The following is a 24,163-nucleotide window of genomic DNA, read 5'->3' on the forward strand; positions in this document are numbered from 1 at the left end:
TGAAAGACCCGGGGGCAGATTGTCTGTGAAGGGACAGAGCTGTCGCCTAGGCCTCCTGTAACCCAGGAGCGGGGCAGTGCCTCTTCCTGCAGAATTGAGAGGCAGGTTCTGGAGTCGACAAATTCTCTGCAGGGACTTTCTGCCGCCAGGAGCCTTGGGTGTCCCCGCAGCCGTGTCTCTGAGGATACTGACAGTCTGGGGACCTTTTCCAGTGTCACGGGGCAGTTGTGTGCTCACGGGCACCAGGTACCATCCTCAGCACTGCTGACACAGCAGTAAACAAAACAGAGCTGCCCCCGCTGCCCCCCCAGAGCTTCCGTCTGCTTCCAGGAGCTTCCAGCGGCTCACGAGGGAAGGGCCGCTTCTGTCCTTAGGCCCCTGTCAGGGCCACCTGATGAGTCCTTGACCTGAGCCTTTGAGGAAGCTCTGAGACTCAACACAGCAGCAAATAGGGAACCTCGGCCTGGACCGCTTTCACATCCTGTTCTTGGTACCCGTTCTTGTGGCTCCACTGAGTGGCCCTGGGCCCTCACCAGCCCACCGCCTCCCGGGGTGATTCCCCTCAGGGCATCCTGCTGACACTGGTGCAGGGATGCCATCCAGGGAAGGCCGAGGAGGAGAGGGTCCGGAGGGGAGGCGCCCAACGTGTCTTGTCTCGTCTGTCCACAGGCACCCTGAAGGCAGTGTTCTTCATCTTCGCCTCCCTGTGTGCCTGGTATTCTGGGTACCTGCTGGCAGAGCTCATTCCAGATTTGCCCCTGTCCAGCGCCGTCTACAGCATCCGGAGCATCGGTGAGAGGCCTGTCCTCAAAGGTGGGTACCACAGTGGGGTCCAAGCAAGGACTCCCAGCCCAGCTGCTGTGGTGAGACTGGGCCCTGACCTCAGCTCTGCCCCTACTGGCCATTTATGTTGATGATGATGGGGAGAGGGAAGGGGAGGGAGAGGGGAGGGGAAGGAGGAGGGGGAGGGGAGGAGGGGGAGGGAGAGGAGGAGGGAGAGGGGGAGGGGAGGGGAAGGAAGAGGAAAAAGCCTCTCTGGTAGTTCCCATACTATTCCAAGGTAGGTACCCCTCCTCATGCCTCATGAGACCCGAAGGCAAACCATGATGTTAAGAAAACAAACTTTATGGGCAAGATGTGTTAAATAAAAATATGTGTTGGAATTAGGACTGAAGTAAATATAAAATATCCACTAAAAATTACACTGGAAAATGTGTGGGACCCTAAAGTAGTCATCTGCACCCTTTTTCACAATCTCATGGTAAATAAGTGTGTTAGTGTATTTTTAACACAGAAATAAACTATACAAAAGCAATTTGCACAAATATAAAGAACTGGGTAATGATTTTAAAAATTTGTAGAAAAACCATTTAATTACCTTTTGTATCCAGGAAAAAAAAAAAAAAGAACTTTCCAGAAATCGACTATGATTGGTGTTTTTATTTTAAATAAGGTTTTCACAGTGAATTTGCTTGTAATCAGATAGATTATTGCATATGGACTGTGGACGAGGCCCAGTACCGCGGGGGAGACCCCATGTGTGGAGGGCATGGGAGCTGCCCTCAAAGGGCTTGCTTTCTCATTGTCTCCATTTTTACACAAAAGGTGAACTTGGTCCTGGTTACAGGCTTGCCTCTAGGAGCTGCCTCTGACCTGATGATTTTAGAAGGACTCATTTACATGGTTTCTGATTCCCACCAGTGGGGGCCGGGGAGGACCTGTCACCCTCCCCCGTGACTGAAGCACATCAAGCTTTGGGAACCCAAGGGTGGTGGTGAGAGCCGGCCGTGACACTGCATCCTGACACCCGCTGGCTTGGGACCTCCACTCTGGGGGGACACGTGACTGCTTGGGGGCTGGACTCAGAGTTTGGAGGTTGAGTCTTTGATTCATACTCCAGTGCTCAGATGAACGAGAGGATAAAAGGGGACAGCGTGGTGCATGGGGCCAGGCTGGCTTTGCGGCCAGCCTTACCCCGTGCTGTCATCAGCAGTGTGGCCGGGGAGATGCTCCCCAGGGACATGTGCCCCTTATCCAGGTGCTGCCCCCCTCCTGTGCCTGCCAGACAGGCAGGAAGAGGGTGCTTTCCCCGTCTTGGGACCGGGCTCCAGGACGAGCTCAGCTTCTGCAGGCTGCAGGGCTCTGGATCCCCTCCGCTACTCCGGCCCTGCCCATTGTTCTACGTTTCTGCAGTCCCCCAGGCCACGTGCGGGGGACACATCCGCTCAGAATCGGAAGCAAAGGAAGGATCACGTTGAGACGTGAGATCAGTGTTGGGCTCTGAGCAAAATGAGCCTTGGATACCGAGGCTCTGAGCACTGAACCCCCGTGGCCAAGGCCCCCCCCGAGTGAGACGACCCACTCCCACCTCCTTGGGCTGGCCCCCCTTTATCCAGGTTTAGCTTTTTCCACTTCCTTATCTTTTCTCTTAAAATGGCCCATTTCTTGACTCAGCTGTGGAGGCCCTTGATCTTGGCTTCCGATTTCCATGAAGTTAACTCTTACCCTGCAAGTCCAGCTCTCCTGGGTTCACCCCGTCTGTCCATAGGTTGGATGTTGCCTCCCCTCCGTTTCCACGCGATTTTGCACTCATGGGCAAGTCCCACTGGCTCGTGCTCATTTTCTAGACGTGGCCCGACTCTTCCTGGTCAGGATCCTTGGGAGCTGCTGGAATCTGCGTGGGCACCAGCTCTCCCTGCTCTGGCCTCCCTGCCTCTCCCTGTTCCTCGTGTTTCATGGGGGGGGGATTAGGTCTCACATTCAGTCCCTCGACTTTGTGGAAGGTTCTGTGCTCACCGCCGGGAAAGGACAGACGCACGGTCTCCCTCCCCCGGCAGGGCTCAGCTTCCCAAGTCTCCCCTCCTCGGACTACCTCTCCCCCTTTTCTCCCCATTGGGCTGCCCCCCGCAGGCCTACAAGCCCTGCACTTGCCCAGCTTCAAGACCCAAGAAAGTGCCCAGAGTCAGTAACGCAGACATCATTGGTCTGGTGGATGCGGGAGCTTGCACGTCTGGAACGAGGTCCTGGAGCGACACCCCACTGTGGGCGCCAGAAGCGGGCAGGACCTGGCCGCAGTCTTTGCTCCTAGGGGCAGGGGGGAGTTTGGCAGTTACAGGGGAAATTGGCCTCACATTGGCTCATCGGTTACCAGGGAAACCGGCAGAGGGCCAGGCCCCTCACCGCCCCTCTGATAAGAACAATCACTAGCTGAGCCTGGGGCAAGCATGTAGGGAGGTCAGTCATGCGAGTGGGGTGTCGGTGAAGCAGGCCCTGGTCAAGCAGGGGATGGGCAGAGAGCAAGAGGACAGGCACCTCGAGTGGCCTGACCCCACTCCCGATTCTCACCTCTGTACCAGGGCTGGAGGCAACCTGCCTGCCACGCCATCACTGCCACGGCCCAAGCCTCCCTCATTTTGTTGATTTCTCCCTTTATCTCCACTTCCCTCTCTGACTTCTCTCCCAGCGCTCGGAGGCGTCTAAGGACACCTTTCTGTCTGAACACCTAGTTGCAGACCAGGCTGTCCTGTTCTGCCAGCCTGCATTCCGGTGCTCTTACAGACCTGGCTCTTGGTGTCACTCAGCGCCGTGCCCAGGGCCCCGTCGTGTTGTGGGTGCTTCTCCTCGGAAGCTGCTCACAGCTGCATCACGCCGGGGCACGGGTCCTCGCATTTTCCTCCTCTTTCCCTCCTGGGGGCTGGGAGACGGCTCCGCATTCCCTCTAGCTTATCACCACACAGGTGCTGTGCGGGGAACGCCCTCACAGGTCTCCCCGTGGACCTGGCTGAAACGTTCTTTGGGATTTACACACGCAGGAGTGCAGCCATGGCGTGCGTGTCACCTTCAGGTGACTCAGTCGAGCCCGACGCCTTTCCAGAATGGGCCTGCCTGCCAGGCTTGTGTCTCCCACCGTCCTCACCAACACTCGCGTGTCCCAGCTTTCTGAGTTTGCCAGTCGGACAGGCATAAAGTGGCAGCTCACTGCTGTGACGGGCATTTCTCAGGTTTCCAGTGAGTTTTGGAACACCAAGCCGGGTTGTGACTACTACAATCACCCCCCCCGCATCCATGGGGGATTGATTCCAGGACCCCCGCGGATATCAAAACACGGATGCTCAAGTGCCTTATATAAAGCGGCGCAATATTTGCACATAACCTACTCACATCCTCCCGTATACTTTATTTTTTTCTCTTCTTTTTTTCTTCCAATCTGATTGAGATATAATTGACATACAACGCTGTATAAGTTTAAGGCATACAGCATAATGATTTGACTTACAAACATCAGGAAATGACTATCACAAGTTTAGTGAATACCCGTCATCTCATATCGATAGAAAATTAAAGAAATAGAAAAAAAAATTTGTGATGAGAACTCAGAGGATTTACCCTCTTAACAAACCCCCCTGCACACTTCAAGTCATCTTAACAAACCCCCCTGCACACTTCAAGTCATCTCTAGATCACATACAATGCCTAATACAATGTAAATGCTATATAAATCGTTGCCTGCAGGATGCAAATTCAAATTCTGCTTTTTGGATCTTTCTGGAATTTTTTTGGAATCTTTTCAGTCCCTGGTTGGTTGAATCCAAGATGCAAACCCTCGGAAAGGAGGGAGGGCTGGGCATGTTTCTTTCTGACGGGCAGGAGGACGGACAAGGGACAGCTGAGCGGAAGAACCCAAACTCCCTGGAACCTCCGTGTGGCTTGATCCCGTTCCCTTTGTCTCCTCCGGCCACGCTTCCCCACCCCACCCCAGTTTGGAACCTGCTGCCCTGCCTTAGGCCCCTGTCCTGGAGGTGCACTTAGAGATCATACTCAGGGCTCACAAGGCCTGTTGGTCCCGGTGCCAAAGAAAGAAGGGCAAGTAATGAATGTCTGCAAGTTCAGCTTCACAGCTTATTTCTAGGCGAAACAAACTTTATATTGATGTGTGTGTGTGTGTGTGTGTGTGTGTGTGTGTGTGTGTGTGTGTATCACTGAATCACTTTGCTGTACACCTGAAATAAACATTACCTAGAAACCATATATCCAGGACTTCCCTGGTGGCGCAGTGGTTAAGAATCCGCCTGCCAACGCAGGGGACACGGGTTCGAGCCCTGGTCTGAGAGGATCCCACATGCCGTGGAGCAACTAAGCCTGTGCGCCACAACTACTGAGCCTGCGCTCTAGAGCCCGTGCTCTGCAACAAGAGAAGCCACCGCAGTGAGAAGCTCACCCACTGAAACGAAGAGCGGCCCCCGCTTGCCGCAGCCAGAGAAAGCCCACGTGCAGCAACAAAGACACAACACAGCCAAAAATAAATTTAAAAAATAAATAAATTTCTAAAAAAAGAAGCCATATATCCATGTATATATATATATATATATATAAAACTGAATCACTTTGCTGTACACCTGAAACCCACAAATATTCAATCAACTATCAGCTATACTTCAATAAAAAAGAAACCATTCACTTGCTATTTTTACAATATAGCGATATATTTTAGTATTATTTACATTATATTAAATATATAAAGCTCTTAATTGATATGTTTGCAGGCACAGCCCTTAGCTAAATCATAAAAATGCAGATTGTTTTCTAAAGCTTCCCAACATTTTTGCAAAGAAATGCTCTTTCGCCTTATGGCCCTCTGCTTCCCTGTTACTCAGAGGTTTAATTTCTCACCCAAGTTTAATTTCTCTCTGCTCTCTGAGTTGCGTCGTGTACTTACTGATCAGACCATGTGGCTAGCACAGGAGAGAGTCGGCACACAGGGTCAGTGGCTGGGAAGATGGATAGTTACACCTGTGTAGTCGTTCTTAACTGTTGAGCCTCAAAAGCAGCGTGGGTGGTGCTTAGCCGTGGCTCCGGAAGATATGCTGTCTCTCTCACCCCATGGGAATCTTTCTCCCACTCGTTGGCAATGTTAGCAGACCCTGTTTGCTTCTGTGTTTTCAGCTGGCTTAAAAATAGAGTAAAATACCCTTTCTGGTTTCCCTCCCTACCTCCCATACGAATCTGCTGTCATTCTGTCTCCAAACTACCGTGACCCGTGGGGGTCAGGCGGTACGCGGCGTCCTGGTGACCTTACCTTTTAAGCTCTGCTGGGGCCGGGGCTGTGTTAGACCATCCACCTCTGTGGGTCACAGCACACCTGTCTGCACGCCCAGCGCTCGGTGAGGACCGAGGTCGAAAGGGTCATGTAGCCAGGGCACTCTGACAGCATCGTGATGACGGCATAGGGCCTGGAAATAATGTCCTTCTCCAAGAGCAGGGAGCTGGTTCAGTGAAACTTGAAGGAGTCCTGCCAAGAACAGCAGGGGCCAGTGAGCAAGTCTGTGTGCCTGTCAGGGAAGGCTCGCCTACATTAAGGGAAATGCAGGTGGCAGGCAGAATGAGTGTGGATCCCACTTTAAGAGGGTTCTCTCTAGATTGAATACAGAGCTTTCTCCACTTATGATGGGGTTGCATCCCAATAAACCTATAATGAGTTGAAAATATCATAAGTTCAAAATGCATTTAATACACCTAACACACTGAACATCCTTGCTTAGCCTGGCCTACCTTAACCGTGCTCAGAACACGTACATTAGCCTACAGTTGGGCAACCTCGTCTATCACAAAGCCTATTTTCTAATTGTGTTGACTATATCCTGTAATTTACAGAATACTGTACTGAAAATGAAAAACAGAAGGGCTGTCTGGGTCCAGCATGGGTGTCAGGGTATCGGTTGTTCACCCTCCTGGTCCTGTAGCTGATGGGGAGCTGCAGCTGCCACTGCCCAGCATCACGAAGACATTGGACCACACATCGCTAGCTTGGGAAAGGATAAAAATTCACAATTCGAAGCACGGTTTTTGCTGAAAACATGTCCCTTTTGCACCATCATAAAGTAGAACCATCGTAAATCAAGCACCATCTGTATACATACTCAAGACATCTACAAACTCAGGAAACAGGGCACACCTAACTTTTAAACAGTATGTTAGTTACATTTTCAAGTACCATGCTCAGTGTGTTTTTAGGTAAATTACTTCTAAATTCAAAGTAATGAGCATTATCATTAAATTTTTTAAAAACTGAAATAAATACACGTCAGTGTTCAAAACCGGGAAAGATTGAGCAGATACCGTATTTATGGCACTTTTTCATATTAATGGTCGGACCCCTTGCTTTAAATTTAGGTAACTGGAGATTAAGAAAAAACATATTCAGTATATTATATGAAAATGTAAGTGAGGTAACATACTATTTGTATATGTTTAATCCATGTTTTCCAACATTGCAGATGCCCTCTGCAGGCATAGAAAAGTCTGGAAGGAAATATACCAAAAGGTAAAACCGTGAAGATTCTGTAGAGTGAATATACGTAGGATTTTCTTCCTTCCTTTTGCCTGTCTATTACTTTCAATTTTTTTCTTCAGAAACTAGATAAGAAAAGATAAAATCCCAAGGTCCTTTGATATTTAAAAAATTAGAATCCACAGGAGGAAAAATTGGTAAAAGTAGACCAGAGCTGCAGTAGCACGTGTGCAGAAAGCCCTGACTCAACGTCCCTCTTCCCTTTTGCAGGAGGGAGCAGGGTTCAGTGTCTCTGAGTTTTCTGCCAAAGTAGGTGCAGATCTCTGCCCCACGAGGGGCCAGATGTCCATTCATTCATTACTGAACTAAGCTTGAGTCTGCTCACCCGCTTGCAGTAAAGCCAGTCTACTGACACCTGGTCGTGGTGAAGGAAAGTGCAGTGTTTATTGCAGATGCCAAGCGAGGAGTGCAGGCAGCTAGTGCTCAAAAGACCAGAACTTCCTGATGGGTTTCAGGGAAGCATTTTTAAAGGCAAGGTGAGGGAGAGAGTCTTGGAGTACATGATCAGCTTGGGCAGAGTTCTCTGATTGGTTGATGGTGAGGTAAGGGGCAGGGTCACATTTTACCAATCCTCAGGCAGCAGTAGTTCTGGAGGCTATGTGCTCATGGTCATCGAGTAGTTAACTTCTTCCACTTGGTGATGGTTTTAGCACCCAAAAAACAACTCAGGAATATTTTTCAGATACTGTTATCCATGTTCTTCAGGGAGGAACTAAAGATTCTGTGATTGCCGTATGGCTGATTTACTATTTAAATTGTTGCCAGTTCTACTGACCCAACTGCTATTTTGGTCACTACATGTTCACATCCTTTCAATCATTAATTCTTTTTTTTCTCTTTTTCTTTTTATTTATTTTTTTAATGAAGTATCATTTATTTACAACGTTGTGTTAGTTTCTGCTGTACAGCACAGTGATTCAGTTATATATATATATATTCTTTTTCAGATTCTTTTCCATTATAGCTTATTATAAGATACTGAATGTAGTTCCCCATGCTATACAGTAAATCCTTCTTGATTATTTTATATATAGTAGAATGTATATGTTAATCCCAAACTGTAATTTACCCACACACACCCCGCCCCCCCCCACCATAGGGTAGCTTTATTTTTTTTCTCTTTTTTTAAACATCTTTTTTGGAGTATAATTGCTTTACAATGGTGTGTTAGTTTCTGCTTTATAACAAAGTGATTCAGCTATACGTATACATATATCCCTATAGCTCCTCCCTCTTGCATCTCCCTCCCTCCCACCCTCCCTATCCCACCCCTCTAGGTGGTCACAAAGCACTGAGTTGATCTCCCTGTGCTATGTGGCTGCTTCCCACTAGCTATCTATTTTACATTTGTTAGTGTATATATGTCCATGCCACTCTCTCACTTCGTCCCAGCTTACCCTTCCCCCTCCCCGTGTCCTCAAGTCCATTCTCTACATCTGCATCTTTATTCCTGTCCTGCCCCTAGGTTCTTCAGAACCATTTATTTTTTCAGATTCCATATATATGTGTTAGCATATGGTATTTGTTTTTCTCTTTCTGACTTACTTCACTCTGTATGACAGACTCTAGGTCCATCCACCTCACTACAAATAACTCAGTTTTGTTTCTTTTTATGGCTGAGTAATATTCCATTGTATATATGTGCCACATCTTCTTTATCCATTCATTTGTCGATGGATACTTAGGTTGCTTCCATGTCCTGGCTATTGTAAATAGAGCTGCAATGAACATTGTGGTACATGACTCTTTTGGAATTATGGTTTTCTCAGGGTATATGCCTAGTAGTGGGATTGCTGGGTCGTATGGTAGTTCTATTTTTAGTTTTTTAAGGAACCTCCATACTGTTCTCCATAATGGCTGTATCAATTTTCATTCCCACCAACAGTGCAAGAGGGTTCCCTTTTCTCCACACCCTCTCCAGCATTTATTGTTTGTAGATTTTTTGATGATGGCCATTCTGACAGGTGTGAGGTGATACCTCATTGTAGTACTGATTTGCATTTCTCTAATGATTAGTAATGTTGAGCGTCCTTTCATGTGTTTGTTGGCAATCTGTATATCTTCTTTGGAGAAATGTCTATTTAGGTCTCCTGCCCATTTTTGGATTGGGTTGTTTGTTTTCTTGATATTGAGCTGCATGAGCTGCGTGTATATTTTGGAGATTAATCCTTTGTCAGTTGCTTCATTTGCAAATATTATCTCCCATTCTGAGGGTTGTCTTTTCGTCTTATTTATGGTTTCCTTTGCTGTGCAAAAGCTTTCATGTTTCATTGGGTCCCATTTATTTATTTTTGTTTTTATTTCCATTTCTCTAGGAGGTGGGTCAAAAAAATCTTGCTGTGACGTATGTCATAGAGCGTTCTGCCTATGTTTTCCTCTGAGAGTTTTATAGTGTCTGGCCTTACATTTAGGTCTTTAATGCATTTTGAGTTTATTTTTGTGTATGGTGTTAGGAAGTGTTCTAATTTCATTCTTTTAGCTGTCCAGTAGCTGTCCAGTTTTCCCAGCACCACTTACTGAAGAGGCAGTCTTTTCTGCATTATATATTCTTGCCTCCTTTATCAAAAATAAGATGACCATATGTGCATGGGTTTATCTCTGGGCTTTCTATCCTGTTCCATTGATCTATGTTTCTATTTCTGTGCCAGTACCATACTGTCTTGATTACTGTAGCTTTGTAGTATAGTCTGAAGTCAGGGAGTCTGATCCTCCAGCTCCGTTTCTTTCCCTCAAGAATGCTTTGGTATTTTGAGGTCTTTTGTGTCTGCATACAAATTTTAAGATTTTTTGTTCTAGTTCTGTAAAAAATGCCACTCATAATTTGATAGGGATTGCATTGAATCTGTAGATTGTTTTGGGTAGTATAGCCATTTTCACAATGTTGATTCTTCCAATCCAAGGACGTGGTATATCTTTCCACCTGTTTGTATCATCTTTAATTTCTTTCATCAGTGTCTTACAGTTTTCTGCATACAGGTCTTTTGTCTCTTTAGGTAGGTTTATTCCTAGGTATTTTATTCTTTTTGTTGCAATGGTAAATGGGAGTGTTTCCTTAATTTCACTTTCAGATTTTTCATCATTAGTGTATAGGAATGCAAGAGATTTCTATGCATTAATTTTGTATCCTGCTACTTTACCAAATTCATTGATTAGCTCTAGCAGTTTTCTGGTAGCATCTTTAGGATTCTCTATGTATAGTATCATGTCATCTGCAAACAGCGACAGCTTTACTTCTTCTTTTCCAATTTGGATTCCTTTTACTTCTTTTTCTTCTCTGATTGCTGTGACTAAAACTTCCAAAACTATGTTGAATAATAGTGGCGAGAGTGGGCAACCTTGTCTTGTTCCTGATCTTAGAGGAAATGGTTTCAGTTTTTCACCATGGAGAACGATGTTGGCTGTGGGTTTGTCATATATGGCCTTTATTATGTTGAGGTAAGTTCCCTCTATGCCTACTTTCTGGAGGGTTTTTATCATAAATGGGTGTTGAATTTTTTCAAAAGCTTTTTCTGCATCTATTGAGATTATCATATGGTTTTTATCCTTCAGTTTGTTAATATGGTGTGTCACATTGATTGATTTGCATATATTGCAGAATCCTTGCATTCCTGGGATAAACCCCACTTGATCATGGTGTATGATGCTTTTAATGTTCTGTTGGATTCTGTTTGCTAGAATTTTGTTAAGGATTTTTGCATCTATGTTCATCAGTGATAATGGCCTGTAGTTTTCTTTCTTGGTGATATCTTTGTCTGGTTTTGGTATCAGGGTGATGATGGCCTCGTAGAATGAGTTTGGGAGTGTTCCTGCCTCTGCTATATTTTGGAAGAGTTTGAGAAGGATGGGTGTTAGCTCTTCTCTAAATGTTTGATAGAATTCGCCTGTGAAGCCATCTGGTCCTGGGCTTTTGTTTGTTGGAAGATTTTTAATCACAGTCTCAATTTCAGTGCTTGTGATTGGTCTGTTTATATTTTCTATTGCTTCCTGGTTCAGCCTCGGAAGGTTGTGCTTTTCTAAGGATTTGTCCATTTCTTCCTGGTTGTCCATTTTATTGGCATATAATTGCTTGTAGTAATCTCTCATGATCCTTTGTATTTGTGCAGTGTCACTTGTTACTGCTCCTTTTTCATTTCTAATTCTATTTATTTGAGTCTTCTCCCTTTTTTTTCTTGATGAGTCTGGCTAATGGTTTATCAATTTTGTTTATCTTCTCAAAGAACCAGCTTTTAGTTTTATTGATCTTTGCTATTGTTTTCTTCATTTATTTTTCATTTCTTTCTGATCCGATCTTTATGATTTCTTTCCTTCTGCTAACTTTGGGTTTTTTTTGTTCTTCTTTCTCTAATTGCTTTGGGTGTAAGGTTAAGTTTTTTAGTTGAGATGTTTCTTGAGGTAGGATTGTATTGCTCTAAACTTCCCTCTTAGAACTGCTTCTGCAGCATCCCATAGGTTTTGGGTCGTCATGTTTTCATTGTCATTTATTGCTAGGTATGTTTGGCTTTCCTCTTTGATTTCTTCAGTGATCTCTTGGTTATTTAGTAGTATATTGTTTAGTCTCCATGTGTTTGTATTTTTTACAGATTTTTTCCCTGTAATTGATATCCAGTCTCATAACGTTGTTGTTGGAGAAGATACTTGATACAATTTCAGTTTTCTTAAATTTACCAAGGCTTGATTTGTGACCCAAGATATGGTGTATCCTGGAGAATGTTCCATGAGCACTTGAGAAGAAAGTGTTTTCTGTTGTTTTTGGATGGAATGTCCTATAAATATTAATTAAGTCCATCTTGTTTTTATGTATCATTTAAAGCTTGTGTTTCCTTATTTATTTTCATTTTCGATGATCTGTCCATTGGTGAAAGTGGGGTGTTAAATTCCCTTACTATGTTTGTGTTACTGTCGATTTCCCCTTTTATGGCTGTTAGCATTTGCCTTATGTACTGAGGTGCTGCTTTGTTGGGTGCATAAATATTTACAATTGTTATATCTTCTTCTTGGACTGATCCCTTGACCATTATGTAGTGTCCTTCTTTGTCTCTTGTAATAGTCTTTATTATAAAGTCTATTTTGTCTGATATGAGAATTGCTACTCCAGCTTTCTTTTGATTTCCATTTGCATGGAATATCTTTTTCCATCCCCTCACTTTCAGCCTGTATATGTCCCTAGGTCTGAAATGGGTGTCTTATAGGCAGCATATATATAGGTCTTGTTTTTGTATCCATTCAGCCAGTCTGTGTCTTTTGGTTGGAGCATTTAATCCATTTACATTTAAAGTAGTTATCGATATGTATGTTCCTATTACCATTTTCTTAATTGTTTTGGGTTTGTTATTGTAGGTCTTTTCCTTCTCTTGTGTTTCCTGCCTAGAGAAGTTCCTTTAGCATTTGTTGTAAAGCTGGTTTGGTGGTGCTGAATTCTCTTAGCTTTTGCTTGTCTGTAAAGGTTTTAATGTCTCTGTCGAATCTGAATGAGATCCTTGCTGGGTAGAGTAATCTTGGTTGTAGGTTCTGCCTTTTCATCACTTTAAATATGTCCTGTGACTCCTTTCTGGCTTGCAGAGTTTCTGCTGAAAGATGAGCTGTTAACCTTATGGGGATTCCCTTGTATGTTATTTGTTGTTTTTCCCTTGTTGCTTTTAATATTTTTTCTTTGTATTTAATTTTTGATAGTTTGATTAATATGTGTCTTGGCATGTTTCTCCTTGGATTTATCCTGTATGGGACTCTCTGCACTTCCTGGACTTGTCAATTATTAATTCTTGAGCCAGGCTTTTGTGACTCAGGGGAGACCTGGGAGACTACAGCTTTTCTACAAACAAGAGGCAGGCAGAGGACTCTGTGGTGGCGGTGGGGGATCTCTCTCAGGAAGGCCCCATAGGGTCCTGCTCGGTTACACTTTTGTTCAACAACATTGATGGAGCAGCTGCTTGTGCTGCACACAGACTTGATGCTGGGGTTACAAAGTGAAAATAAATAGACAACATCCCTGTCCTTATGGAGAAGCTTTTAAAAGGGAAATTGTAGGATGTTAGGCAGTGATGAGGGCTATGAAAAAGAAAATAAATCAGGGCAAGCTGGGCAGCACAGGGTGGGTTGGGGCTTTGGTTAGTGATGGGGATGAGGTAGGTAAAGGGGAGGAAGATGTGAAGGGCTGAGTAAGCACGATGTTGGGATGCACAGGCCCCAAAAACTCTGTGTCCTCCTGGGCACCAGGACTGGGTGTGCACCCGCATCCCTGTGTTCACCAAGCAGTTCAGCCTCGGTCCAGCTCAACCCCCAGAGCACTCGGCCATCACAGCGCTACCTGTGTCCTGATTCCCCCCAACAGGGCCTTCCGGCCACTCTGCTGGCTGTGCTTCTAGCCAGATGTGCTAAAACAGAGGAGCGCAGCGATGCATGAAACAGCACGTCCCCAGTCAAACTGGGGGAGTGGGAGCACTTCCTGATTTTTTTTTTTCTGGAGACTCGGGATTTATACTGAACCCAGTGCAGGACAGTGGGTTCTGTGGGTGACAGAGGACAGCCACACCTGTGAAAGGGGGAGACATGAGTGGTAGTGATTGATTGGCAATGAGGCACCCAGCAGTGGGAGATACAGAGGGTACCCAGTGCCAGCTGACCCCAGTCCTCCCCAAGTGCTGACCCCTGTCACTGGGCATGACATCCCCAGGGCCTGCCAGCACTGACATAGCAGCCCAGGCAGAAAAGCTCAGCATCTCAAGCTCGAGGGAAAGGAGAGGGGTCAGCCATGGCTAGAGCGGTGGTCAGAGGTGTGTGTGTGTTTCAGGAGTGTAAATGCAGAAGCTGGATAGATGCTCCATAGGCTACTTCTTGGTTCACCAGCACTCTTAGACCCAACTAATCTTTCTTTAATTGGAATACAAAAGACTATGCCTTGCAATCCAAGAATGGCAGTCATGACGATCAAGAGTGATTCCCAACCCTTCCGAAATTGTTCCGCCTACTCAACATCCCCTCCCTTTGGCATATTTGCTATTTGAAGACAAAAGCAGGATAAATTAACTTTGTGTCTTCCCAGTTTTCCCCCACTGCTTCTGGGACTTGCTGGTGTGAAGTCTTGGGACAGAACAGCTGCCGTTCACAGTCAAGCAGTGGGTTCACCTGATCAATACCGCATGACGCTAACTGTTATATTCCTGTTCATTACAGCCCCAGCCCCGAAAAGGCAAAAATGTGACCACTGGACCCCGTGTCCCCCAAACACCTACGCCTACCGGTTGCTCAGTGGTGGTGGCAGGGACAAGTATGCCAAGATCTGCTTTGAGGATGAGGTGTAAGTACTACAGCGGGAAAAGAAAACCTAGCTCTCCCACTTGGTCCTTTCCCTTCTCTGAGGCTGAGCAAGCAGCAAGTCTGCCCCAGGAGAGAAAGCCATCTTCTTGACATCAGGCAGAGGCTGGGGGGCATCCGAGGGGAACTGAGAATGCCCGCCATGCCGAGGGTGGGGAGGTGGGACCCGTAGATTGGTTTTATGTGTCCCGTGTTGAACTTTCATTTGACAGCAGTTAGCAAAACCCTCAGTACATATTTTGTACTCTAGCCCTTCAAAGTCAGGGAAACATCAAAACTCAGAGGACACGGCTGTCCTTGCATTTGGGTTTTGATCCTCACCCTCACGGGTTAAAGCCGGTGTCATCTCTGCCTGCAGCCCCCACCCCCTACGTAGCTCGGTTCAGGCTCTGTGCGACTGCCTTATCCTTGACAGCCCAATAAACCCTGGCACTTGGAAGTGTCCTAGCCCAGTGTATTCCATGGCTAGGGTTGCCGTAACAAAGTACACAGACAGGGCATTTTAAACAAAAGACGTTCATTCTCTCTCAGTTCTGGAGGCCGGAAGTCAAGATCAAGGTGCGGGCAGGGCTGGTTCCTTCTGAGGCTGCAAGGGAAAGTCTGTCCCATGCTCCCTCCTTGGCTTGTAGATGCCGACTTTGCCCTGTGTCTTCACAGCGCCGTCCCTCTGTGTGTGTGTCTCGATCCAATTTTCCCCTTTTAAAAGGGACACCAGTCATTTTGGATTAGGGTCACTCTAAAGACCTCATTTTAACTCAGTCATCTCTTTAAAGGTCTATATCCAAATAAGGTCACATTCTGAGGTTCTCGGGGTTAGGACTTCACCATTTGAAATTTGAGGGAACACAGTGCAACTCACAACACCGAGTTTAAGGATGGTTTGGGTGATTAAGTAATTATTACAAATTTGAGAAAATGTGGTCTGTTCCTAACCCTGAGTAGGAAGTCATTCCCAATTATCCCACCATTTGCCCCAAACCAAAACCAGGCACACCTTCCCTTTTTTTGTTGGTTGGCTGTTGCCCACAGCACTTGGCACTTGCTGCATTTCCACCCCTCCACTCTCAGTCCCTGGGTCTCTGCACGTACCTTGTTCCCCCAAGGAGCGGGCAGCACGCTCAGAGAGGGGGTCGGATTCAGCTTCGTACACCTTACACAGTCCTGGCATATCCCCTCATTCAATATTTGGGAGTTAGGTAGAAAGAGCCCCTTCACTCTGCAGGTCCATCATGTCTCTAAGGCTCCCTTTGCTCCGCCGGACAGTTTATTGATAAACATTCATCCACCGATGAACTCCAGAGGGTGAGGCACTCAGCAGAGGGACCATGACATGGAACACGTGGCTCCTGCCCAAGGAGCTGACGTCACAGTTCAGGGTTCTCCGCCTCAACCCCATGGACACCCTGCATGGTAGGGGCTGCCCTGGGCATTTCAGGGTTAGCAGCACCCCTGGCCTCCACCCGCTAGATGCCAGAGAACACCCATCCTCCCCCCAGCTGTGACAACCACACAGGTCCCAGACATTGTCACACGTCCCCTAGGTGGCAAAATCCTACCCCTCACCCCATTAAGAACCAGTGGTATAGTTGGAGAGAACAAACAGAGTTTGCAAATGTCCATAGTAAATGCTATATGGTAAGTGTGTGTGTGTGTGTGTGTGTGTGTGTGTGTGTTTAATTTCAGAGGTGATGTCCTGATGAATGGGATTGTCAGTGAGGTACATTGAAAACTGAGCAGGATCCCTTGGCAAGGAAGAGGCGGGAAGACCTGGGAGGGGTGGGGACAGTGGGAGGGGGTCACTCATCCAGAATCACATCGCCAGAAGGGGATTATTCAAACTCAGATCCCAGAGCCCGGGATTTGCCCTGCTCCACAGTGCCTGACACCTTCTCCCGACCATGGCATAGGAGCTACTGCATCTTACCTGGTACAAACCAACTCACTTATACTTTAACTTCATAGAACTCTGTCTGAGGTAGGTACCATTATTATTCCCATGATACAGATAAGGCAACTGAGTCACAGAGAGGTTCAGTCACTTGCCCCTCATCACACAGCTGTTAGTGACAGAGCCAGGATTCCACCCTGGCAAACGTAGGGTCTGCCGGGTGGACCAACTTGAATCCAATAGTCTAAAGGAACAGCTAACCCTCTATATGAATGTGTAGAACCAAAGGTAGCTTGCCTGCTTCAAACAGTATTCTAGATGTTTTCCAGAATTCAGTGCAGAATAAAACAGGATAAGCACAAACAAAAGCAAATTAAAAGGAACAGGAATCAATGAGGCCAGATGCCAAGACACTTGCTGTGGCTTTAGCGTTGTGTTTTCTCCTAACAGGTCCCTGGAACAGAAAGTATAGGTTGCAGAGATCTCGTTGTTTTACAAATAAAATATACAGGTTTGGGAATTCCCTGGCAGTCCAGTAGTCAGGACTCCACGCTTTCACTGCCGAGGGCCCGGGTTTGAGCCCTGGTCAGGAAACTGATATCCCACAGACCACATTGTGGGGCCTTAAATACACACACACAGGTTTATGTAGAAAGACAAGAGGTTTTTTGCCATTTGCTTCATCCCTACAACCAGCATGTCCTGGGCACCTGCAAATGTACCTCACCCAGGGACAGCCCCCTCCATCTGTCAGCAGAGTCTCCCTACTCACTCACGCCCGTACCTCTAAACAGCGGGTTTACATTACAACTTCCTTGTTTCCCGTTTTCAGTATTATCTGCTGCCTTGCCCCTCGGGAGGTCAGCTCTTTTCCACTATCACACAATTCCTGTCCTCTTTCCTTACCATTGTCCTGATTAAGTTACTATACTGTCATCACGGTTTGAGCAAAATTCATCATTTACATGATTATGACTGTGAAAATAAAATTCAGAGAGTTTACTTGATAGGAATATTTTACCAAGGGAGAACCCAACTCCTGGCAAACAAGATTTCCAAATGGAAGGCGGTTAGGCGGCGTGGCGCTCCGTGGCCACGGCTCGGCTTATAAAGTTTGAGTAAGTACAGTGTTTTCTAGTGTGATTTGTTACTAGAAACTTATGTGCCTTTGCGTTGCATGAGCTGACTTGTTCATAACTGCAAGGTCATGCTGACATAAAGAAAGCTTAGGTTTTGTTTAAGGTCAGAGTCAGCATTTGGGGGACATCGGGGCAGTTTTAAGTTTTGGTTGTGTGACTGTGAGGGTCCATCTAGGGATATATTCAAACTGTGGCCTCCAGTTTCGTTTTTTTTTTTTAATACTTATTTAATTAATTAATTTATTTGGTTGCACCGGGTCTTAGTTGCGGCAGGCGGGCTCCTTAGTTTGTGGCATGCGAAATCTTAGTTTCGGCATGCATGTGGGATCTAGTTCCCTAACCACGGATCGAACCCGGGCCCCCTGCATTGGGAGCGCAAAGTCTTAACCACTGCGCCACCAGGGAAGTCCCTCCAGTTTGGTTTTTTTCTAACGGGACTAAGCAGAGGTTCTTCAACTGAAGCATGTTGTGTACAATAATTACGTTTTGTTCGTTTATTGTTGGCTCGCTTGGTTTTCCATGAACTTACATCAGTTTAATCCTTAAACTTTCCTCTGGTTAAAATAAATCTCTCACATCAGATATTTACCAACTTCACCTGTGAAGAAGCTTCTGTCCCTCTCCAATCAGCCAGGTTACCCTGCAGCTACTGTGCGGCTGTCACTCGGGGACCCCTCCCCACCACCACTCTGGGGGTGACCTTTGCCTCCCTCTCTGTTGTTGGAGTCCTTGTTTCCTGGATACGGCACCTTCCACTTTCTTAGTTTCCACCCTTGTTCTGCTGGAGCACATCTTCCAATAACATCCTGAGAAAAGGATACAGGGGGAGGTAATATTTTTAAAGATTCTTCATGTTTAAAATGTATTCATTCCCACCAACGATTAACTGATAGTTTGGCTGAGGACAGATTTCTCAATTATAAATAGCTCCCACTTTGAATTTTGAAGTCTTTGGCCTGGAATTAAATGACTCTCACTCTGGCAGTGTTCGAGTGTGGTGACCGTGAGAATGCACTTCTCAGGTTTCTAGTGGCAGGTAGTTCATTGACCAAGAGTTCCAGTTGCTGCACTGTGAAATCCATAGTAAGTTTGCTGGAGGCCCGGCTTCCCCTGGCTGCTCCTAGCCAGTGACTGAGACCTGTTACAGAAAAAATATTCATGACACTTCGTGCAAATGGTCAAGCCGACTTTATTCAAGGGGCAGTAAGTGTAGGGACCACTCCTGTGGGGTCTTGTAGGGGAGAGAGATTGGATTCAACTCCAGACACATCATGGGCAAGAATTTACAGCCAAGGAGCAGGGTGGAGATTGTGGATAGAAAATTACTAAGAGGAAGCATCAGGGTTGAGGGGATTCTGGCTAAACAGGTTAACAAGATTCTTGTTGAAGGCGGGACAGGGCAATCAGACACCACCTGGAGGGCGGAGGAGGATTAAGAAACTGATTGAATATGGATGGTGATCAAATATCAAAGGTGGGGCTTTCTGCTTAAACTGACTTAGCAGAGTTCTTGATAAAATTGGACAATGCAGAGATGAACAGAAGTCCAAAAGTCAGGTCTAGTTTAAAAAGAGCTTGAGGGGGCCTGAGTAGAGTTTGGTCAAGGAGAGAATCCTTATCAGAACCTTGAGATACCAGGCAGCCCCATTCCTGGGCCACACAGGCTCAGCTGAAGCCCAGCTTGCGTTCCAAGATGCCCAATGGCCTTGCCAAAGTCTCCTGAGACTGACTGGCAGCCTAGGACATGCCCAGCCCCAGCTTTTTCCCTCTCCTCCCCTTAGGGTCAGGCTTGAGTTGGGGTCTGACAACTCGCCCTGCTTAACCCCACCCCTCTCATCTTCTCTCATAGATATTTCCCCTAATAAAAATTCTAGTGCATTTAACCCTGTTTTGGCATCTGCTTTTCAGAGGACTCAGATTAACACAATGAGAATGACTGTTTCCTCACAGTCTGTCCAGCAAGGCATGTTGACTAATATTTTGATTTTTGCCATTCTGAGAGAAGAAAGTTAGTCTTCAGATTAGTGTTTTATTGCTCTTGCTGTGAGTGGATCCAGGGTCTTTTCATGCTAAGAACGGCTGTACAGTCGGCCCTCCTTCTCCATAGGCTCCACATGTGCGGATTCAACCAACCATGGATCACATACTATGTTTATGATCCACGGTTGGTTGAATCCACTGGTGCAGGTCTTACAGATACAGAGGGCCGGCTATGGAACTTGAGCACCCGTGGATTTTGGTATCCGTGGCAGGTCCTGCAGCCAATGTCCTGCAGATATGGAGGGATGACTATATTTATTTTCTGTGAACTGTTTATATCTCCTGCCCATTTTTGTTCCTATCACTGGCCTTTTTTAATTGATTTATAAGATTCTTTATGTATTAAGGTAGTTAGCCCTTTTGTGTTATAAAACTGTTCTCCATATTTTGTCTTTTCATTTTTTAGGTGACATTTTTAAATATGCTTATGCTTTAGTTAATACCTGACCTTTAACAAAGCAAAGAAAATACACACCATATAGTGAAAGCAAAAATTAAAAAACTTGAAAAGCAGCAAAACCAGAAAACAACCCAATTATGAAGGTATCACAAAGAACAAATATATCTCACATATATTAAGTGGCCTGTAAAAATGCCAATTAAAAGGAGGCAATTCTTAGATTGAATCACAGCACATAAACCCCAAATTATGCTGTATATTAAAAATGCATACATACAAGAGAATTGAGGTCACAGGGCAAACCACCACCCTGAAAACTGGAGAGACAGGCAGATTCATCAAATCACAGATCACCCGGAGCAGGGAGCTCAGCTGGATCCAGCGTCCGGTAGGAACCCTTAAAGGGTAAGTAACTAATTGCTGGAGACTGAGCTTGGATGAGCTTGAGAGACTAACTCCTGGAGGCCAAGCCCTGGAGGAGCTCCTACACCTTCCTGAGTTTCTCCTCCAGGAGCCCTACCAGGCTTTCAGAGGGAAGACTGAAGAAAAAAATCCCCTCGTGCTTCTGGCAGTGGTAATGGGAAAGTAGCCATTTTTGAAATACGTCCACAGTGTTCTGTTCTTCTTAGCAGGCCTGCCTTCAAGGGAAACTGTTTTACCAGAGTCTAACCAATGAAGGTTTTACCAAAGACTAGCCAACCTGGGAGAAGGAAATACCCAACTCCAGGCCCCTCTGGCCTTCCTGTCTCCCCTAAGGAGTGAAAGAAAAAAAAAAAAAAAGCCACTTGTGAAGGCCACAGCTCAGGGGCACAGGCTCACTAAAAGACTGAGACCTGATCACAGGACTATGGAACACTTCCTCATTCCTGATGTCTTACTACCACATAATAGGGCTCCTGTAAAATAACAAGGGATTACAGCTGAAAAGAACTGAAAGTCTCAAACCCAATGTAAAAGAGTCTATAGGGATACCCAAGACAGAGAGGAGAAATGTTAGCCTCTGACACCTACAGCAAATAGTAAACAGAGCCTAACTCCCGGCCACATGAACATAACATTCACACTAAAGACCTATTTACCAAGTATACCATGTCTGGCTTTCAACAAAAAATAACAAGACATACTAAAAGTAAAAAACCACAGTTTGAAGAGACAGGGAAAGCATCAGTACCTTGCCCAAATATGGCAGAAAGTTTGGAATTAGCATACCAGGAATATAAAACAGCTATGATTAATATGCTAAGAGCTGTAATAGAAAAAGTGGACAGAATACAAGAACAAATGAGTAATGTAAGCAGACAGATGGACACCCTAAGGAAGAATGAAAAAGAAATGGTGGAAATTAAAAACACCATGACAGAAATGAAGAACCCCTTTTATGGGCTCATTAGTAGACTGAACACAACCAAGGAAAGAATCATTGACCTTAAGGATATGGCAATAATACCTCCCATACTGAGAAAAGAGGAAGAAAAAAAAAGAATTAAAAACCTGAAAAATAAAAAAGAACAGAATATCCAAGAACTGTGGGACAACTACGAAAGGTATAATACATGTAATAAGAATACCAGAAAAAGGAAGAGAGAAAGAAGCAGAAATATTTGAAGTAATATTGTTGAGAACTTTTCAAAATTATCCACAGACCCCAAACCACAGATCCAGGAAGCTCAGAGAAAACCAAGCAGGATAAATACCCCAAAATGTACACCTAAGTAAATTGTATTCAAACTAGAGAAGATTAAAGACAAAGAGGAAATCTTGAAAGTAGCCAGAGGCAAAACCAACAACAACAACAAAATAAAACGAAACAAAAAAAACACTTTACTTATAAAAGAACAGGATAGGAATTACATCAGGCTTTTCTTCAGAAACCATGCAAGCAAGAAGAAAGTGGGGTAAAATATTTAAAGCAAAGTGGCTGTACCATTTTACATTCCTATAAGAGTATGAGAGTTTCAATTTATCTGCCACTATATTCACCAGCGCTTGGTATGGTCAGTCTTTCTAACTTTAGACATTCTAATAGGTAGGCAGCAGTATCTGACTGTGGTTTTATTTTGCATTTCTCTAATAACTAATGATGTTGAGCCTCTTTTCATGTGTTTACTTGCTGTATGTATATCTTACTTTGTTAAGTGCCTATTCAAATCTGTTCATTTTTAATTGGGTTGTTTTCTTATTATTAATTTTGAGGTTGGTTTATATGTTTTGTATTCAAGTTCTTTATTAAATATATGATTTTCATATAGATTCTCCCAGCTTGTTTCATGTGTTCTTCTTCTCTTAACAGTATTTATCAAAGAGCAGAAATTCTTAATTTTAATGAAGTCTAATTTATCAATTTTTTCCATTTATGGAGCATGTTTTTCATGTCATACCTAAGAACTTTTTGTCTAACCCACAAAATTTTTCTTCAAAGCTCTCCAAAGTTTCTTCCAAACTTCTAGAAGTTGGATAGTTTTAGGTTTTCCACTTTATATGATATACCCACTTTGAGTTAATTTTTGCAAATGGTGTGAAATATGAATTGTAGTCATTTAAAAACATGGCTACTTAATTGTTCTAGCACCATTTTTCATAATACTGTCTTTCTCTACTGAATTCTTTTTGCACCACTGGCAAAAATCAAGTGACCATATACGTGTATATCGAATTCTGGACCGTCTGTTCTCTTCCATTTATCTGTTTGTCTGTCTCTTCACTATATGCAGTAATTTTGATAACTATAACTTTACAGTAAATCTTGAAGTTCAATAATATAATTTCTTCAATTTTGTTCTTTTTTTTCAAAATTATTTTGACTATTCTAGATTCTATTTCCATATGAATTTTTGAATCAGCTTATAAATGCCTACACAAAAGCCTACTGGCTTTTTTCTTTTTTTTCTTTTTTTCTTCTTGAGATTGCATTAGATCTCTAGATAATTTGGGGAGAACTGACATCTTAGCAATATTGAGTCTTTTACTCACCTCAATTTATTTAAATCTGATTTGTCTCAGTAATGGTTTGTAGTATTCAATGTATGCATCTGCAGATACTTTTGCCATATTTATCACTAAGTATCTCATATTTTATGCTATTGTATATATTTTTTAATTTAAAATTTAAAAGTTAAAAAAATTAAGTTTAAAATTTCAATCGTTAGTTGCTAGTATATAGAAATACAATTGACTTTTATATAATGATCTTGTATCCTGCAACCTTGCTAACGTTCTAGTAGCTTTGTTGTAGACTCCACTGGATTTTCTACATAGGCAATCATGTCATCTACGAAAAAAGAAAAAAAGGCAGTCATAACACTTCTTTTCTAATCTGCATGCCTTTGACTTTTTATGAAGATAACGTATCATTGATTCTAAAACTTGACAGAGGTTGCATGCACTCATACAGATGCACACACACACACACACACACACACACACACACACACAAGATCTTCAGTAATATTTCACATTTCCAGGAAGGTCAATCTTCTTCCTGGTTTTAGGACACAATCCCCTTGAAGCTGGCATTTCATATTCTCCAATTTAAAAGTAAAAATTAAGTGAGGTAGTTTAAGGGATTTATTTAAGGAGATAAGCAGGGTTACATTTTGTGGTTGGATAAAAGCATCTCCAGGTGTCCGCAAAACCTCCATCAGAGCACTGATGGGGAGAGGACGCAAGGAAGCTGATACCAGATTTGGGTCAGACCCATCTCTTATTCATCCACCTCTTGTACCTCATTTTATTTCCAGCCAGCCGGTTTGAATGTGTCCTTCATGTTTGTCAACGCTTCTCTTGTGTTCCTCTCATCTCATCAATTGTCGAAGCCCAGCAAGTATACATCTTCAGTATCTCTTCACTTTGCCATCTCCTTTCTCATCCCACTTCTCATCTCCTTGTTCATGGTCTAGTAAGCTTCATCAGACTATGAAAGTAACTAGGTTGTGTGTGTGTGTGTGTGTGTGTGTGTGTGTGTGTGTGTGTGTGTTTGTCTCCAGACTTTCTGGCTCCTATTCCATTCTACTGGTTGTTGTACTCCATATTTATAAAGT

At 44.4% G+C, this 24,163-nt stretch overlaps 1 protein-coding gene across 2 annotated transcripts in view; it reads left to right on the plus strand.

Moving 5' to 3' along the window:
• The window catches only part of FAM3B (FAM3 metabolism regulating signaling molecule B), a 61,462-nt gene that overhangs the window by 31,834 nt on the left and 5,465 nt on the right, over window positions 1–24,163 (plus strand). For both annotated transcript variants that reach the window (XM_059921596.1, XM_059921597.1), the window contains exons 2-3: window positions 670–813; window positions 14,519–14,642. In XM_059921596.1, coding sequence (XP_059777579.1) covers window positions 670–813; window positions 14,519–14,642 — 268 coding nt within the window. The remainder of the gene's footprint in view (window positions 1–669; window positions 814–14,518; window positions 14,643–24,163) is intronic.

The sequence above is a fragment of the Balaenoptera ricei genome, chromosome 4 (assembly GCF_028023285.1).
Source record: "Balaenoptera ricei isolate mBalRic1 chromosome 4, mBalRic1.hap2, whole genome shotgun sequence".
NCBI classification, from domain to species: domain Eukaryota; kingdom Metazoa; phylum Chordata; class Mammalia; order Artiodactyla; family Balaenopteridae; genus Balaenoptera; species Balaenoptera ricei.